This window comes from Sycon ciliatum, chromosome 1 (genome assembly GCF_964019385.1).
Source record: "Sycon ciliatum chromosome 1, ocSycCili1.1, whole genome shotgun sequence".
Taxonomy (NCBI): Eukaryota; Metazoa; Porifera; class Calcarea; order Leucosolenida; family Sycettidae; genus Sycon; species Sycon ciliatum.
Genome location: NC_088643.1, coordinates 84,261,207 through 84,281,206, shown reverse-complemented (window position 1 = coordinate 84,281,206; position 20,000 = coordinate 84,261,207). Strand labels below are relative to the sequence as shown.

At 47.6% G+C, this 20,000-nt stretch overlaps 2 protein-coding genes across 3 annotated transcripts in view; one reads left to right on the top strand and one right to left on the bottom strand.

The window, feature by feature from the left end:
* Positions 1-1,664, top strand: part of LOC135805960 (metabotropic glutamate receptor 3-like) — an 11,140-nt gene extending 9,476 nt beyond the window's left edge. Inside the window, exon 6 of the mRNA XM_065320085.1 lies at positions 479-1,664. The gene's annotated coding sequence lies outside the window, so the exon portion shown is untranslated. The remainder of the gene's footprint in view (positions 1-478) is intronic.
* A 758-nt stretch (positions 1,665-2,422) lies between these two features.
* Positions 2,423-18,597, bottom strand: LOC135805958 (protein sprint-like). 2 transcript variants are annotated; one of them, XM_065320082.1, is made up of 25 exons: positions 17,459-18,597; positions 17,078-17,169; positions 16,436-16,501; positions 15,631-15,698; positions 14,611-14,684; positions 14,357-14,450; positions 13,397-13,537; positions 12,926-13,001; positions 12,478-12,569; positions 11,986-12,122; positions 11,495-11,788; positions 10,719-11,091; positions 10,104-10,221; positions 9,791-9,891; positions 9,156-9,188; positions 8,497-8,572; positions 7,893-8,201; positions 7,332-7,407; positions 6,507-6,638; positions 5,960-6,014; positions 5,379-5,522; positions 4,744-5,054; positions 4,343-4,391; positions 3,751-3,825; positions 2,423-2,892 (listed from the first exon to the last, which is right to left on the bottom strand). In XM_065320082.1, the coding sequence occupies exons 1-25, from the start codon at positions 17,567-17,569 to the stop codon at positions 2,759-2,761; spliced, it is 3,231 nt and encodes a 1,076-aa protein (XP_065176154.1). In that variant the 5' UTR covers positions 17,570-18,597; the 3' UTR covers positions 2,423-2,758. The 2 variants fall into 2 exon arrangements, with proteins under 2 accessions (XP_065176154.1, XP_065176155.1); XM_065320083.1 differs by lacking the exon at positions 17,459-18,597 and adding an exon at positions 17,294-17,426.
* Between the last annotated feature and the right edge of the window lie 1,403 nt (positions 18,598-20,000).

Below are 20,000 nucleotides of genomic sequence, written 5' to 3'. Positions count from 1 at the left end.
CCCGCTACTGCTGCTTAGCACCCACTACTGCTGCTTAGCACCCACTACTAATGCTTGGCACCCGTTACTACTGCTTAGCACCTGCTACTGCTGCCTAGCACCAGACAGTGGCATTCTGTTCATGAGGTTGAATATCACAAACCAGTACTATACCCCCTATGACATGGAATACCAGTGCTATCGGAATGGGGCTTTTTTGATGAAGTAAAAGATGGCCGCCTCGGTCAGATTTTTCAGTCGAAGGAAAGCAGTTGGGTGGCTATGTTTTCCCGGCCTGCCGCACTGGTCATGGAGATGTGGGTCTTTGTGTATCCAGTACATGTGTTCTGCAACCTGGCAGGTTGGATTTGTGAAACAGGTGTCCTGCTCCCGAAGAATGGGTTATTGGCTGATTACGCAAGCGACCACTTGCACACCTAGACAGTGGACAGTCTTGACGGAGTTTCTTTCAATGTTCTCTTCGATGGTTTATCTACAGCTTTCATACAGGCACACCTGTCTTTGGCATTATGGCTGTGTGGCTTACTTCGAACCTTCAGTGTGTACGGGGGAGTATGCTCCGTTCCCTGCTTCTTCGTAAGTCATCTACATGTATGCTATAATTATGTTCTCATGTCAAAGACTTACATCATCATACCTGTCAGCATCACATCATCATAATTAAGCCTGTCAGGATGACATCATCATGCTCGTGAGCATAACATCACCATATACCTGTCGGGACTACCAGCAGGAAGCACGTCTTTGTCCAGGTTCTCCTTGTGGCTGGTGTGCTATAGAACTGAGCGAATTACGTGAAGTGAGCTACTGTCTTGAACGTTACGTTTTCGGTCTGTCGGTCTCTCTCTCTCTCTCTCTCTCTCTCTCTCTCTCTCTCTCTCTCTCCTCTATCTATCTATCTATCTATCTATGCCTCCCTCTCTCCTTCCCTCCCCCCCCCCCCCCTCTCTCTCTCCAGCTTCGCCATGATCTCCATTTGCTTTCAGCTTTCTTATTATAATTATTGGATCAGTGTTCACACTGCCGCTGTGCAGTGCATGCATGCTATGACCACTTGACCTGTATGTCGCCTTTACATTGCACTGCCATACTACAGAACATCATGATCACGTTGTTTTGTTGTTGTTGAGAATAGCCTTTTTTCCAATTTCCATTACACCGTTGAACTGCAGTATCATGCATGCCAGTCCTTTATGCCCCTCAATCCATTGTAAATACTTCATTATGATGCATGTATACGCGTGACTTGATGTGCCAGTGCTGGTATGTCAACTACCACAACTATTCTACTTATGCTAGTACCTTCTGCTTTCCCTTTCAGCTTTGAGACTGGTCGTGTTGCATGCCATGGAACATAGCACTTTGCCAGAGTATATTTTATCCTGTAGCCAACTATTTTCTTATTTTTTTCCATTTATCCATAGTTTTGGTATAGCCCGCCACCGAGCTACACCGAGCTACAGCAGGCAGTCACAACGGGAGCTGTGGTCGGTATAATACTGTGTACTTCTGACACGCTTGTGCACACCTTCAATTGCTTTATACTAGTTTATAGGTTCATATCAACATACGGCGCTGAGTGCGACCTCTTTCTCATTTTGGAATGTTTTAGGCGCTTTTCTGGATACAAAGGTTAACCGTGCACTGCCGGTCTCAGAATTCAATTCCTGTAAGCTCTGTGTTGTCCAGTGCACGGGGATCTGTGGTTGGAAAGCGCCCGCGTGTGTGTGTGTTTGCCAACTTGCCATAACGCATGGAAGTTGGACTAGTTTCACGATCCAGTATGTCGTTACTAGTGTAGCTATCATGGCTGAGGTTGTTGGTATGTCTACTCGCTCTGGGTTCCAGTATTCAGTTGGCGAGGCTGATGGTTGATAAAATAACTCCAATCTCACTTGTTTAGGGTACCAGCAAGAGTCCATAAACAAGAGTATGCAACTGTGATCTCTTTTCTATGGGCCAGATGCACGGCGCGCTGCCTTTATTACATCCGCAGTCCGCGCACTGCGGAAAATCATACACCGCACTTTCCCTCTGGTTTGAAATGAACTTTCGTACGGAACTGGAGTTCACGCGCCAGAATTCAGAGATCGCGTAGGTACTGGAACGAATCGAGCAAAAACGGATGGGCTCGTACGAGAAATTGTGAGTTTGAATGCATGCTTTCAGAGCGTGATGAAGGCAAGTTACGTAATAAAGGCAGCGCGCCGCGCACTGGGCCATAACCACAGTTGCATACTCTTGTTTATGCACTCTTGGTACCATTGCATGTAGTGTCTGCTTCTATCAAAGCAGCGTGCTGTCTATACTGGTTATCCCAGCAAGTGTACCGTCTGCATAGGTAGTTGTCTTTGCCGTCCTATTCTGATGTGATCTGTGTGGTGTGGACCGGGTGTGCACAGGGGGTCGATTCGCGTGTGTGGAGTCAAAAAATAACTATATTTGTCAACAAACAGAAACTATACTCGCGACGTTCGCCCTACATAGTTATTGTGAGAGTGCAGAGTATAGAGTATAGTGGTAATTGACACAATAATCACTTCAAAGTAGTATTCAAGCTAAGTCTGTCAATTTCGGTATGATCGGTCAAAGGAAGAAGAAGATTTAAAATGGTGAGGTGTCACAAACAACCATAACTTATAGCAGTGATCACAGATTAGAATACTGGTTCAGCTCAAAACTCAGGTAACGTCAGTTTGCTGACCGGAACATGCGGGCGGGCTGGATCGCGTAGTAGAGCAAGCAGTCCTCCGTTCTCTCAGTGCTTCAGGTGCTGCTGCCGATAACCAAAATAGCGCTCGACGCCGGGATGTACTTGACCATACATGCTACTGTCGGCCAACCAGTCAGCCTTGATCAGCTGCGGCTTGTCGGTGGCCTTCAGAAGCGTGGCTAAAGATGTGCACAACAACACATTGCAGCTACTCAATACGACCGATCCAGCCAGTATTTAATTTCAGTGTTGTGTGTCCAATGCCCGGTTACTTGTAGCCCCCCCCCCCCCCCTCCATGACCAGAAAGTCACAGTATGACAACAGTGATCAGTCTGCACTTTTCTTACCCAGGAAAAAAACAGGGCTTACTCAACGACTCACACTAAGTTCACAAACTGAAATAAATCATTGCTAAGAGTACCAAGTTCTACCAACCTCTAATTCCAAGGGTCGTAGCACTGGGATGTCAGGTGATCTGGCTAATTCCAAGGGTCGTCGTAGCACTGGGATGTCAGGTGGTCTGGCCAAATGGGGTACTTGACCAGAAATGGACATTATTGATGAAAACCCCCGTTTTCACGAATTGGGTGGTCAATTTTTTTTACAAAATAAGGTGCCGGTGGCCATGGCCTGACCGGGGGCCGACCGAGTCCTACGTCCCTGCGATGACCAGTGTTAGTTTAGAGTATGACCGAGTCCTACGTCCCTGCGATGACCAGTGTTAGTTTAGAGTATGACCGAGTCCTACGTCCCTGCGATGACCAGTGTTAGTTTAGAGTGTACATTGTACTTATAGTAACATAGGCGAATTGTCTTGTGGAGGAGAGATGAGTTGTTTCAATACGTATCACATCCACACAAGTCGCAAAGAAATAATATCTGGCGGTGTGTGTGATTGCATGGGCGGCGGAAGAACTGGCCTTCCTCTGAACTTTTACTGTGACTCAGACTGGGGGTTAAAACTAACATGACCATTGGCAATGGAAGTTTAGAGTAACCGATCCCAGCGGGCAGTACAAAACGTCCGTTCTTTTACCTTTCTTTCCTTCAACTTGATACAGGCCAAACCTCTCTGGCTCCTTGATGTCAAACTTCTTGGCCACCATGCGACCTATTCAGAACAATAGTGAAGTACCGTCAGACCGCGAACAAGATAGGTTCTTACTACTACTGCACATGCACCTGTGTGTGTGCACTGACTATCAAAGCATGCACATGCACCCCCCCCCCCACACACACACACAAGCAGTAGCGTTTGTCAAGAGCCAATGCACATACATGTACAAAAGGGCAAGGCTATTCAAGACATCCACGGCTCAGTCAAAAGGTCATCACATGCCCCATGATAACACCTGGTCGAGTACCGTCCACGACGCTACGCAACACCACTAGAGTGATGACCAGTGGGCTTTGCCCTGCACTGCTTCAGCAATTGCACTCGAACAAGCTTGCTTTTGGTTAAATCTTTTAACTTGTCCAATGCATGCCCTGAGCCCGGCGAGCTTCACATCTCAGCATATCCAAAGACTGCTTAGCTAGGGGTGCTGAAAATGCAGGAGCAGGGGATTTCCCTAGCTAGCCACCGGGCACATTAAACGTAACAGGTATTTCGCAATCAGATTTCTTACATGTGTCCGCCACGGTAGTATCAACTGTGACAGGTAGAGTATGGACAGACTGTAGGGCCAACAATAGCAGCAGCAGCAGCCACACTGATGCAATTACAACAACAGAAACATTATCGTGATTATTCACTTGAACCAGAGGAAGGAGAGAGGTTGATGTAACAGTATCAGATGAGCAATCCACCACCAGTCTGGTCATGCACATTAGAACGTTCACACGCAACCCTGCAATAGATTGGCCTACATAGCTAAATGAATTGTGTCGAATCTCAAACCTCTACGGTTTGGACAGACACCGTTTCGTACTGCAACAACAACAGTAGAGCAGCAGTACCAGCAGCAACAGCAGCAGCATCAGCAATCTGTAGTCTGTTGATAGTGCACACAGTGTACGTTCCACTCACCAGTGTTCTGCCCGATGGATCATCAATGTGTATTCGCATAAACCCCTGCATGTCTGCAATGCACGGCAGGCGTACATCACCCGTAGTCGGCGAGACCATGCTGAGAGGTGGCGATGAAGAGCTGACATATCCCACATTGCTGCTTGGTACATCCCCGTCGGACCCTTGGCCTGGCTTTCGACTTGTATTATTCGGTACCATGCTAGCCGAGGAGATCTGTTGTTTTAACTTGGCGGAGGACGAGGACGAGGTTAACACCGCCGGCTCGGGTGAGACAGCTGGCTGTGACGCAAGGCTGCCAATAGCATGCACTGTGACAGCAACAACAAACACACAGCCACTCATTGCCAACATCTTAAAGTGACTCGCAATGCAGAGAGGTAGGTTCTCACAATGTGATTTTTGCAAAACGACATTAGAGGAACTTCTCCACTGGAGAGGTGACAGTGATAGGAGCCACAAATACAGCACTTTTAATAGTAAGTTAGTAATCTCAATGAACTGCCTTTCTGACGTCATAGGCATTAAAGGAGACAAGGTGTGACACTCCGTTTCATGCTTGTATGCGTGCAGCTGTGCACCCAGTGCAGGTTTCAAACGAAGTACGGCAGCGGGGCCGTCGATCCACCACTCACCAGCTGAGCTCATGGTTGTTAGGTAGTAACCGCCTTCACCAACCGTAAGAGAGTTATCCAGCAGTGCCCAGAGATACTCCGTCTCCACGCCCATCTTCCAGACCTCCAGCTGGCACAGTACGTACACCATCATGGGAAGAAAGTCTATGCACGCATACAAAACAGAAAGGAACATAGACTACAAGGTCGAAGGACGATGGTGTTTGATGAGAACATACGCCATTCCATCAAGTCCAGATCCCAGTTCTTACAAAGAGTCCAGCTCTGATACCGCTCGCATCAGCATGTAGATATAAGCAAGACACTACAACAATAGGACGCGGAAGTGGAATTCGCCACATAGCAGTTGCTCACCAAAACCAAAAATGCTTACAGCCAGAAGTTGAACACTCAAGACTGAAACGTTACAGACAATTCTAGACACGACGCTACAATAGCAGCAGCAGCATCAGCACAAGCAGTCGCAGCAGCAGAGGGTACACCTTGGACTAATTGAGCATGGTCATGTCGCCGATAAGTGGTCAACCTTAACACCTTAAGTTTTAACCAGCAAGCATAATATTGAGCTGCATAGTACATACCATCTGCACCAAGTACTAGCTGTTCATTGGCAATCTCCGACTGTGTGTCTTTGACCTGTAGTTAACGCACAATCATACAGAAAGACACAGAGATGAACAAGTATCACCACGATTGATGCCCTGCATTTATGGATGGCCCGTTGTACCTAAAACGTGGAAGTGAGTAGTTGGAGAGAGGCTGGAGATGAACTGCACACGCTTTCGCAGCTGATCCTACAACGTACATGTATGTTACAACACTCCATGGCCACAATCTATGCCACCAGCCGAACTGGGGTGTGCAGCTTTGCACAGCATTGCATGCCGAGAAAGACCTCATCATCAGCGAAACATCACGGTCAAAAATCATTCGGACATAGCCGCTAGCGTTCCAGCCTGTACACATGTGGCCATTTCGACGTTTGCAAAAAATACACATGTCCAATGCACTGGCCGTGGTCATTCTTGATTTATTGGGTCCTGCCAGCAGGACAAGGCGTCATACTGGTAGGGCAACGGGCAAGCTAGCTGAGTCAATAGTAAAATTAAGAATGCATTGTTCACTCACCGACTTATAGATAGTCTTGATGGCATCCAGCATGTGCTGGATTTTCGTGTTGGGTGAGATGGCCTTCTGCATCTTGACCAGGTGCTGACCAATCTGATGCAAGGAAGGGCCCTGCGGTGGAATAAGACGCTCCTGGCGGATAGAAACACAACGCGGGCACCACGGCGGCATAACAATGATACTGAGCAACGTGCAAGTATGGTGATGCACGACGGCAGCATAACAATGATACTGAGCAACGTGCAAGTATGGTGATGCACCACGGCGGCATAACAATGATACTGAGCAACGTGCAAGTATGGTGATGCACCACGGCGGCATAACAATGATACTGAGCAACGTGCAAGTATGGTGATGCACCACGGCGGCATAACAATGATACTGAGCAACGTGCAAGTATGGTGATGCACCACGGCGGCATAACAATGATACTGAGCAACGTGCAAGTATGGTGATGCACCACGGCGGCATAACAATGATACTGAGCAACGTGCAAGTATGGTGATGCACCACGGCGGCATAACAATGATACTGAGCAACGTGCAAGTATGGTGATGCACCACGGCGGCATAACAATGATACTGAGCAACGTGCAAGTATGGTGATGCACGGCGTGCATGATCAGTCACAGGAGGAGTTGATGGTCTCCACCAGTAAGATGAGTGGCTGTGGCAGTGACGGTATTTGCACCGGTTCACCAGCTCAACATCATCGGATTGTATCAGTGGTGTAGTTGACTGTGCGTAGAACACACATATCCTAGGGTAGATGTGACTACATGACGTAGCTAACCAGCTGGCTAGACGACGGATTATGGCCACTTACTCTCACACCAAGGTCGGCTGGAGTCATCCTCTTCCCGGCTTTCATACAGTTCCTCAGATTGGCCAAGGTACCATCCCTACACATGCACCAACAACAGACAGTACATACATGTAATCAACAGACACTGGTGTATAAACGTCAATTGAGTTTGGCGAATACTTCCTCGTCTTTTAACTAGATTGCAGTGAACCTCTGCAAGCGTCCCCAGTGGTTGTTGTGCCTTCCCATCTTGATTGACAGCACATCTGCGTACATGGGTAGCATGGACCATAATCAGTGCTGCTTTGAGCGTGCAGTGCCCTAACGTAATACAGCCATTACAAATATTCAATTCTCCCTGCAACACATGCAAGTAGTTGAAACATTCCACACATCAAGTTGATTGCTCCTACATGGAACACACGCTTCTTGCCGGACTTAACACTCGACTGACGCACGACTGCCATCTAAACACACGAGCAGCCCACCGCACCGTCCACTCGGCAAACCTGCAGGAAAGTTCGAATTCCACAGATCCCAAGCACAAGTAAACCAGAGGCAGACTATCCATGGACCACCTACCTGGACATATTATCTATAAAGGATTTGTATACGAGCGGCTTCAGCGGCTTCAGCACGGCCTTGTGCAACGCTTTCTCCAGTATGAACTGAACATTGATTTCGGTACCGCCAGCAAAGTCATAGCTGCGAGCAATGATCTCATTGAGCTCCTGACGGCCTGGGCCAAGCAGGTAACCCTTCAGGCTATTCATGAAGCCACGTATCTCTTCGGCAAACTTCACCGGGTTGTCATCATGGGGCTTGCTGTTTGCCGTCGTCAGGAACACATCGATGTTCTGGCCCAGGACGGTGTTCTTGCTCGCTGCATACCTATGAGTCGTACAGGAAATACAAAGGGGGTCATGTTGACAGAGCTGCTTGAACAGGTTATCTACTACACCGCCACTGAACAACGCAGTCTCACGGACTACACCGCCACTGAACAACGCAGTCTCACGGACTACACCGCCACTGAACAACGCAGTCTCACGGTTGTTGGCATCCACAACGCCTCAACACTTTCCCTCACACTTGATCAAGATTCCAGAACAAAGTAGGAGTATATCAATGGCTGATGTGAACTAACACAGGGATTAGTGTATAGGTTTATCAGTGGTCCACTCACTTTGTGATACCAATGACAACACGCTCTGTTGCAGTCTTGCCAAAGCGAGACATGACACTCAAGTTGGCTGCGCGATCTACATAGCAGTACACGCAGAGACAAACACAACCACCACCGACAGAGGTAAACTGAGATGGTCAGTGTGTGTGAGTGTGTGTGTGTGTGTGTGTGTGTGTGTGTTAGTGTGTGTGTGTGTGTGTGTGTGTGTGTGTGTGTGTGTGTGTGTGAGAGAGAGAGAGAGAGAGAGAGAGAGAGAGATAGAGAGATAGAGAGATAGAGAGATAGAGAGAGAGAAATAGATAGATAGATAGAGAAAGAGAGAGAGAGAGAGAGAGAGAGAGAGAGATAGATAGAAAGAGAGAGAGAGAGAGAGAGAGAGCCATGATAAGAATGGGCAAAAGGGAAAATAAAGTGGAAATTTGTATCTGCATACCATTCGTTTACATGTGCCATCAGAAGTCGTAGTTTTACGATAGTACAAGATTGAGATCAAAGTCCAGTACAAGGTTCAATGCAAAGTGCAAGGTTCAAATCAGGGTACAGGGTTCAATGCACAGTACAAGGTTCAAAGTCGGGTACAAAGTTTATGGTACAATACAAGCAGCACAACAGCATGCTTTACTAGCAATCAATATCAACAATCACAAACAATGTCATACTTTTTATCCAAGCAGAGGGATTCACTTTCGGAGCTGAACACATCAATCAGACAAGATGAAAACATACAGCATCAACTGGCTGAGTAGGAAACGCAGCATTGTGTTCACATGGACAATGTGTGTAAGAATGGTTACTGTCCACAGCATGATCGAAGTCGGGGAAAGGTTACTTGAGGGCTGGTAAGAGCACATACACATTCCTACACTGTGTGCCCTTGCTGGATCAGCAGAGTAAAGAACATGGCAGTGGCTTAGATGCAGACAAGTTTGAGAAGTGTGACAGCAGTGCATTGGGATGACGCACAGTCCTGTCATGTTTCTAGTACAGTGTAGATACTAGATACTTGTAGCGTCTGCTTGAGCTGATCTCCAGCATACTAACAGGTTAACCCATACACACACACAAACACACACACACTCATCACATCCTACACACAATACACACGCACCCATGCCCGCACATGCACAGACACGTGCCTGCACAAGCGCACGCGTACCCCCCCCCCCCCCCCCACATACACACGCACACACGACAGGACAGGACAGGACAGGGTGGTGCATGAGAGGAACACAAACAAGTACTAACAAACAAGTACTTGCAAGAGGGATCATACGAGCTAGCTGGCGTGTCTTACCGCTTGCTCGACGGGGTTCAGGATCGTCCATGCCCAGGATACGCTGTGCCTTGCCGTTTACCTTTGCACCCGTCAAGTTATCATCATCCACACTGGGCCGTCTACAAGCAAACATGAAGTTGAACATGAGAGGCGTTTGAATCATCTCTGTCGTGTATTAGCGTAAAAATAGGAAACTTAAACAAACGGCAGAAGCCAGGCATTAACAAATCTTCCACCACTGCAGTCAAATATCTAAAATAACAATTGTCAGTTGTAACGTTTTAGAAACCATGCAGCACTGATCAAGACTTGACAAGTTCATAAGACTTACTTAGAGTTAGGGATGTGTACAGACGGAGTCGTTTGCGCTGTTCCTCTGGAGTCCAAAGGTGATGTCGACGGTGATGAGTCCTCCATGACCAACTGATCAATGTCAATGTACGCATGGGCTGCAAAACATACCAGTGTGTACATTCAGAGCCGGACAAACGCGCACACACACACACACACACACACACACACACACACACACACACACACACACGTGTGCACAGAGGCAACATACACGACATTGTGCAGTCAGTACACGGCCATCATATCACACCACCACAGGACCGTGCATGGGCTGCAGCCGCCATAGCACTGGTGTGTTACTCGATAGAGATAGACACAGGACAAGACAGACATTGCATCACATTTACTAGGTCTGTACTATCCTGTGTCTATCTTAAAAGATAGAAGCAAGACAGGACAGACCTAATATCGCATTAAGATAGACACAGGATCAGATAGGCCTAATATCGGACAAGACAGACGGAGTATCAACACTACATGGTATAAGATCTGCAGGCAAAAGCATTGCAATTGTCTGCGAGCAGTGTGGAAGACATAACATATTTGACCATGCTGTCTTCCCGTTCATAAGATACACACAATTTGAACTTACACCCAGAGCTTCTGGAGGATGGTCGCACACTGCCATTTTCTCGCTGAATGCTGCCAACGGTTGAAGTACGGTGGCGTGGCGGCTGCTGTTGCTGTAGAGTGGCAGCTGCCTGTTCAATCTGAACGGGTAACAAGTACCCATCTTCATCCTTGTCCAAATCACCTACTAAATTCGCCTCTTCAGCAGCCACTTCATCACTATTGGCACGAGTGCGCGCCAGTGACTTTCTGTCGAGGGATGAGATGGTGTAGCGACGCTGGTGAGAGGACATTCGCCGCGCTGGCATCTGCTCTTCAATGTTATCCTCCTCCTCGGAGAGGGTTCCAGGTATGCCAGCTCTGTGTGGTATGGGCGGTGGAGTTTTCTTGGTTTTCTGTTGTCACACATTCCCACACGTGTACGCATACACATGCACACGTGCACACACACACACACAAACACACACACGTGCACACACATGTCAGCTATTAGGAGATAGCGGTCACGCAGCACTATAAAACTGCCGATATTTTTGCCACTGGTACTTCACAAGCAAACAGCTTCAGTACAATTAGCAAGCCTCTGTGCTCACAGCAGATACTAATAGCGCAGTGTGTTCTTAGTAAAGCTAAATCAATAATGAAGGCACCTACCTACTTTCCGCCATGTCTAGTTATGTCTAGTTGTGTCTTGTGAGTCATAGAGGGTGGTGGAGTTCCTACGGATGCGGAAAACTCGCCGCGGCCCGTGAATTTGTTTTAGTTATTGAGACACCATACTACAAGTTTAACGCTTACCAATGTCTTCTGCTTCGGTGGCAAAGGTGGCGGGGTTGCTTCAGCTGATCGTGGGCTGCTCGACATTGTGTTATTGGGTGACATCTCTGACCTGGAGCGCGGCACCTGAGGATGCGGCATTGCAGAGGTTGCATATCGGTTTCTTTTCGGCGGCAGGACAGGAGGCTTGTCCCTGGGTAGCGGTGGTGGTGCAACGTCACCACGCGTCAAGGACATCGAGCCGGGCGGACACGTCAGTGAAGTCTTGGGCGTTGGCACAAACTGCGACTGGATGAGAGGCATTCGTACGCTTTTCTACAAATGAAGAAGGAAAACAAAGAAAACAACAGGTATCCGTAATAATGCAGCACGTGTACAAGCTCATACACAAGAAAGCAGAGCATGTTCACACATTAGTCAGATTAAAGACAATCAAGGATAGAAGAAGAGATCCTGGAAACATTAAAAGACCTGACATAAAGATTCCACGACAAGACTCTTCTAACGCTTACCTGGAAAGATGCCCTTGGAGGACATACACGCGTTGTGTCATGACGTATATCAGTGATGCCTGCCTGGAGACAGGACACTTGACCGGATGTCAGTACTCCAGGGTTAAGCACGGATGTTTCCAGAAGCTTGAGCATGGCTTCAATTGAAAAGTTCAAACACATTATACACAGACACAGAAAAACGCAGGCACAGAGAGGCGAGTGCACACGCAGACACACACACACATGCACACAGACACATGCACACACATGTACACACACACACATGTACGCGCATGCAAGAGCCCAGCTTCCTTCAGATCTATCTACGAGTATAATTATAGGCACAGGGAGGGTGGGTTAATATCATTCTTCCGCAAGGCCAGACACAAGACAGGCATGGATACCTAAATGTTCCAGTACATTTCAAACTGAAGGAGGGAGCAGCAAATCCAATGACAGACCGGACAAACCAAACACTCACTCAGTCTGTAGTATGTTTTCGGAACCTACCGCTCTCTTTCTCCATTGCCAATAGCAGAGATTGACGATTGGAGGGCTCTGCAACGCTAATCGGCAGAATCACGTTTGTCGGCATTCCTCCACTGCAAGCAGTAAGGACAACAAGGTAAAGCAAATCCGAAGACTCTGATGAACACAACAGCAGAGTTCTGGACATGCGTCTATGTATTGTTCATACACGTGCCACTCTTCCCGTTGAAGTGACATATTCGTACTGTGGGTACCAACATTAAGACATACATGATATTCATCCACTTAACAACAGCCATACGTAGTGTAGTCTATATGGACTTGGCCTATGGAAACTGCTGAACAATTCAGCTCACGGTCGGATCAGCCTTGCACAATTCAGCTCGTCGTCGGATCAGCCTTGCACAGTGCTGCTGGCTTGTGCCAGACAATCTAGTACATTTACCTGATGACAATCTAGTACATTTACCTGATGTAGTCGCAGTAATGAGCGATCAAGTCTTCCAGCGAGTCGAAGTAATGTTCGGCACCCTGCACCTGCAGCCCTGTTGGACACACATCAGATACCACATACACCACACACACACACACACACACACACACACACACACACACACACACACACACACACACACACACGTGCACGCGCGCGCACACACACGTACGCACATGTACGCACGCACACATGCACAAACGCTCACACACGCAGCCACAATGAAGACAGTCATAAGCCCCACGCATGCAGGAACCGCGTGGTCTTATAGCCGAAACATACAATTATGGTGACAGCCTAGTACAAAGCATGTCCATGTATTTGTATAAGTCTCACTGAGTCAGACACAGGATAAAAAGCAGGGGTAGCACAGCGAACAAACATGCCAGCAACACTGACTGCAGCATAGAGAGAGCAACAGCTACTAGAGAATGCACATGTCCTTACCACTGCGTTTCTGCTGTATGAGATAGTGCTGTATGTAGGGATTGGGGTCTTCTTGTCGCATGGACAGGGCATAGTTGCCCGGTTTACTGCTGTTGCGAACCATGAACACACCCACTTCCTTGTGCTCCAACATACGGAGGGCTGAAATGTAGTAGGACCAGTACAGAACATGGCATAGACTTAGCGACAAAGAACAAACAGACGGGCAGGCAGACAGTGACACACATACACACATGCACATTCACACACAAACACAAACATGTACATTCTCCATTTAAAGTAATTTCCACCACCCAGCAAGTGATGGGTATGGTGGATCAACACAGTCTGTGGCCTGGTTCTTCGGGGCGTGGCTGGCAATTCTCACCTCATACACCTGTCAGACTTTGGCCGGACCACTTTGGACAAGTTTTCTGTAAATGCAACAATTACAAATAGTCTAATGCCAAAGAAGGCACAAGAAGAGAGTGCAGGAAGCTGTTAATGGCATGTTTGCACAGCCGGGTCGCTAATATATAGGCCACGGGCTGTCTTAAGATGAAAGTCGATGGACAAGCCGTTGGTTGTCTTCAGCTGGTCGAGATTAATTCTACGTGGAGGGCTATGTGCCTCCGGTTTGTTCTCCTAACACCCCCCACCCCCCACCCCCCCCCCCCCCCCCACACACACACACACCCCTCCACCCCTCGTCTTGCATGCCCGAACGGGAGGATGGCACAGGTAATCAAATAACACCACACAACTCTTCTTCAGAGCATCGACCGCAGTATACATACAAGTACTGAAGAGGGGAGGGGGGGGGTATAGATTCCTGGTTCCTGTTTGTGATGTGCACAAGATATCACGTACATGGAGCTAAATGCCAGAATTATCTTGTTAGAGCGCACACACGTCTATCACGTGGCAGTGGCAGCTAATAAGAACGAAAATCTATTGTGAAGTGGCTTCTGTGCCCCCTACCATCAGCACGACTGAGAGTCGGATAGAACCATAACTCCGACGAAGCGTGCAGCCGCTCTACAGTGGTCAGCTCATCAGAACGAAGTAGAGTATGCTGCAAGACAGAAGCAGCCAAGACATTCGCATTCTTCTCCATATGGAATGGCAAATTTTCAACATGACACCGGACATTGAAAGCCATCGCACAGGATGAAGCAAATCTATTCACACATTTATACGCAGTGTTCCAAAGACCTCCTCCATGTAAACCTTACGTAGTTGTAGTTTGCAGCTATCGACGGTGCATTGTAGTCTTCTGCTCCGTCTACTTCATCCTCATCATCAGATCCTGGGCACGGGCAAAAGAATTGAAAACTAGACCAAGCGTTCCCCACCCAGAAGAGGTAGCACATGGCCAATTTCTAATGTCATGGACATGTAGTACAAATTGAATTCTTCAAACGTGCCAGCCAAATGTAGATGCTGTGAAGTACAGCAAGATAGCGCTGTCTGGTGGGAGCGCCCGCCCCGCCTTGATTTTACAGCCAAGGAAAGAAAATTGTATGGCGTAATGCAACTAAGTGTGTACGGTGTGAGAGCCTTAGTGTACTAAAGTCAAACTTAGCATGTTGTTGCGTGGAGCTGGCATCCGCTCGATGGTAAACTGATTACGCATTGGCTGCACGACGTGCAATGTGTGTACAAGATACATGTCGCGTATAGTGACATGCTCGCATGACCTACAGACAGGACACCATCTCCAACCCACAACCACGGAAGGGAGGTGGTGGTGGTGGTGGGGCACTCTCGCCATCCTTTACGCTACATGCACACGTAAGACAACTTGAGTCACCCCAGGCCATTACTGTGCATAGCATATATCTGGTATGTATGTTGCTTGACCTCTAACACAACCAGTGGAACTGGCTTAGTGCAGGCCTGTACTGCAGTACTCTACACTCAGTCTTGTACTTTCATACCACCACTGCCAACACACTCACTCCACACTCATTCTAAGTTACACTCACTCTACACTCATTCTACACTCACTCTACGCTCACTCTACGCTCACTCTACACTCACTCTACACTCATTCTACACTCACTCTACACTCACTCTACGCTCACTCTACGCTCACTCTACACTCACTCTACACTCACTCTACGCTCACTCTCCGCTCACTCTACGCTCACTCTACACTCACTCTACACTCATTCTACACTCACTCTACGCTCACTCTACACTCATTCTACACTCACTCTCCGCTCACTGACACTGTACACCCACGGTCTTACCACTGTCATCATGAGCACTATCATCATTCTCATCGCCTACAAAGTCATCCAGCGACCCTCCAGGAGAACTAGATGAAATGGATAAAGAAGAACAGACACAGAAGTTTAACACGGATGGTGAGCCAATATAATTATGATGAAGAAAGGAAAAGGACAATATGTTACGAGTTATGACAAACTGTCCACCAACGTAACCAGATCTTATACAGTCAGCGAGTGCGATTTTTCCTTCCCCTCTTGGACCTTTCCGAACCTGAGCCTTCCAAGTTGGAAGGTTGTTGGTTTGCGCCTTGGAGAAGTGTTGGAGCTAGGTGTCAGGTCGCCGAATGCACGGTCTCAGTACTCCTTGTCAGTTTGGTGCCATTTTGTCGCACTCGCTGACTGTATAAGATCTGGTTACGTTGGTGGACAGTTTGTCATAACTCGTAACATGTTGTCCTTTTCCTTTAGACACAGAAGTCACAACCTATACAGCACTGTTGGTCACCGGAGAACTGGCGGGGGTTAGCCTCCTAGCCGAGACCGTTCTTATCTTCATGTATTACAGGCGATGCACAGTCGAGTCACCGTGTATACATTGGTATGCTGTGCCAGGGTAAAATACTAGCCTGGTCGTTCTCCGGCGCTACCCGACAGTACTCTACCTACCGGAACTACAATAGTAGTGACAGAAGAAGAATGGCAGATTAAAAACACGGGTAACGAATTGCCAAGCATGTCATGCTGGCACTGTTAGTAGCTGTTAACACACACACACACACACACACACACACACACACACACACACACACGCACATACACATACCTGTGTTGCGAATCCAAAGCAACCGTCCCGCTTGCCGTCGGCAGCGGAGTGTCACTGTCTAAAGACCTGCATGAGGTGTGAGAAAACAGCAATGATAATTATGAGGGATAATTATACAACCCACAACAGAGAGGCTGGATGGCAAACATGGTATCTCAACTCGCCACCGATGTGGATAGCCACGTTCCACCTGCGGAGATAGTGGCCAGACAGACACAGGCGTTTGCAGGAGCATGTGTGTGTGTGTGTGTGTGTGTGTGTGTGTGTGTGTGTGTGTGCATGCGTGCGCGTGCATGTACGTCTGTGTGTGTCTATCTGTGTGTGTGTGTGTGTGTGTGTGTGTGCGCGTGTGTGCGTATGTGTGTGTGTGTGCTTGTGCGTGTATGCTTGTGTGTGTGTGCGTATGTGTGCGTATGTGTGCGTGCGTGTGTGCATGTATGTGTAGAAACGGTCCTGGTTCGGCTGCAGGAAGTCAAGATAATAATAATTATTGCTGATGAATTTTAGTCTAAAACAAGCTGAATGAAAGGAATCTTCACCTTACTTACGGTTAGTAAAAGTACCCCACAAAAGTAATGACATGTCAGTATAATCTAATAATATTGAATTCACACACAGCTGGACACATCTTATTTTGCTCACCGCCTATCCATTGTGGACGAAGGAGAGTCAGCATTATTCGCACACCATTCGTTCAGCATATCGTCCAAACCCGTCACGAAGCCACTCAGCATCTACAAAAAAGAGAAACGCTTTTGCCGTCAATCGCCATTCAAACTTTCAGTCCGTCTCCGCCAAGTCCTGCAGTGGACAGCGGCTAGTTCGGACTAGCTTCGCAAAGGCATAGACCCAACTAACTTGGGCGCTGGCCAGCTCAACGCAAGATCCATTGCCAGCAGAAACATAGTGTAATCATGTGCCAATGATGGTCAGTCCCCTCCATCGCCTTGCACAAACACTAATATTATGGTTTGGCGAGTAAAGCTGGTGCAAACCAGCTACACAAAATTCCCCACCACCCACCTTCCTGTAGCTTGCACGACCTTCGATATTTTGGCCTCGCAAGGCACTGGGTGCTAGCGATTGGCCAGCGCTCGGAGCGCCACCATCATCGTGCTCCACCGTAACGGACATGGTTGCCAGTTGAGACTGCGGCTGGGTCTCAGCGATGTCGCGTCAACTCTTATACAAGCAGACTACCACCACTTCACTTCGCTCAACTATTAAATTTACTTGTGCACGTCAACGCTGTGGGAAAGTGGCCCTCCTTTCCACCTCGATTCTTCGCACTGGGCCTTGAATTATTTATTGCTTTCGTATTTGGGAGGATGCACCACAGCAGAACGCAGGGAGTAGTGCACTTACTCCCTGGCGACCTACTCGCAATTTGACGATCTCCCGAACACTCAACAGCGCAGAAACTACAACTGGAACAAAATGACAAAATGCAAAGGTAAAATGCCGGACTATCGCACGATCCATCTACACTCCACTCGTAGATCTACGGATCGTAGACCCAGGTACTCGAAGTCCGTACACTTTTACAGTGTGTGTTTGTCGAGCTGAAACTCACACTAGCAATGATCACTTGCCAGAATCCTGCTCGTGGATGGAAGGTATCTTGTCCAAGTTTGTTCTGAGGCCAGGCTCGATTGAACCAGGCCATCTTTCGATCCGATCTGTTTCTCTGGAGTTCGCTGATTTTTCATATCAAATTTTTGTGTCGCGGAGGGTACTCTAAGTCCGTACTGATCAGAGGTGACTCGAAATACACACATATTTCTGCTAATTGCTAACTTGCAATCCCTCGGTTACGACGAAAGCACCGAAGGGATATGTTTGGCATGTGCCTCCACCAGTATTTCTTGCAAAAGCGTAGTTTGTTGCCGAACTGCAAGCTGTTTTAGTCGGCTCAGAGAAGAAGCAGCTGCGCTGTGAAAACCGCGGGAAAACAGTGGTGGAGATGCCAGGAGTGTCAACCTTTCTGCAAGAATTGGTGGTTCTCTGTAAATTCTTCTCCTCTGGCCATTGTCAGCTCTAAGCTGGCTCTTGATGATTGAGTGAAGGTCTGTTTGACGCTGTGTCCGTTCGAAATCGGTCTTGGCAAAGTTGATTTTTGCATGAAATGTAACCCAATTTGTATTTCGTATGGGCACTCGAAAACCCACTCGCGCGTGATCGCGTGGTATGGGACTTCTGCTTATCGTAGATCCCTGAACATTGCTACGCGAGGAGAACATACCACACTGTCCCCTCGATAAAATATTTGAGTCGAATACAATAACAGAACATGAAATTATGGGCGTACGAACTTAGGATACCATGTACGGACTTCGAGCACCTGGGTCTACTCCTGCCAGATTGGGCACAACGGCGACTCTCATGCAGTCAAGTGGTTGACTTAGCACCTAGTACCTAGTCTACTCAGTTAGTATCTAGCTAGCTGTACAAGCTGTAGGCTGACACTAGACTGAGCCTGTACGGCTGTAGTGACAGTGTAGAGTAGAGGCTGAGCATGAGCAGAGCCTACAAAGTACAAATAATACAAAATAATATTACTACAAGTACAATGTTATTACTTGAAGTATGAGAGTCTTGAGACTATTCTGTCCCCGGGGAAAATTGCGATTCCGCGGCCGCGTTTTTTGCGATTTTTAAAAGACCGCGTTTTCCGCGATTTTCCCGCGTTTTTTGAACTTTTTTGTTGCACTACACGTACACACAGTGCACTGTTCGGTCAGCAACGTCTCATCGTGGCGGCTTTTTACTCAAATGACGAGTGCTTACACCAGAGACTTGTTTAAAACTGATTGATTTCACTACATACTCACTGAAAATTGCCGCACATCAATATTATTCACTGCAAATTCACCGCAAATTATGCCATATTATGCCGCGTTTTTCCCCGCGTTTTTTGCGATTTTTTTCCGCAATTTTCCACGGGGACAGTCTATTATACATGTACATGTATAGGCTAGGCTGGCGAATGGCGGTGGCTGTACCGACCAGGGAGTCGTAAAACTAAAAGCCGGCTTTTACGACTCCCTGGTACTGCACTGACGCGGCATGGCACGGCACATTAATAATAATTAATATCTTTTTTTTTCCAACGCAAGCAAGCCTCTTGTACGGGCAAAATAAACACAATAATTATTACGAGTGCAACCTCAACAGCACCGGAAGAAAAACGAGAAAAAATGGCTGTGAAAACAGTCTAGTACTACGGTCTAATGTCATAAAATGGCTGTGAATACAGTATAATGTCATAAAATGGCTGTAAATACAGTCTCTTCAGAATTCCCAAACTCCATTGCAGCGTATTCCTTGCACTTGAAAACACCGCCATTCCGGCAACAGGCTCTCAGCTGCACCAAATAAATACTTGAACTTTGCCAATATTTCGCCCATTGGGCATCGCATCAACCTAGGCCTGATATTGCGACGAAACCTAAACGTTCGCTCATAAGGACTCATCTGGACACGGTACTGGAGAGGCATCTTGTTTTCATAAGCTAAACCCAGTTCGTAAACTAACTGACATATCGCGGATCCTACCGCATATTGC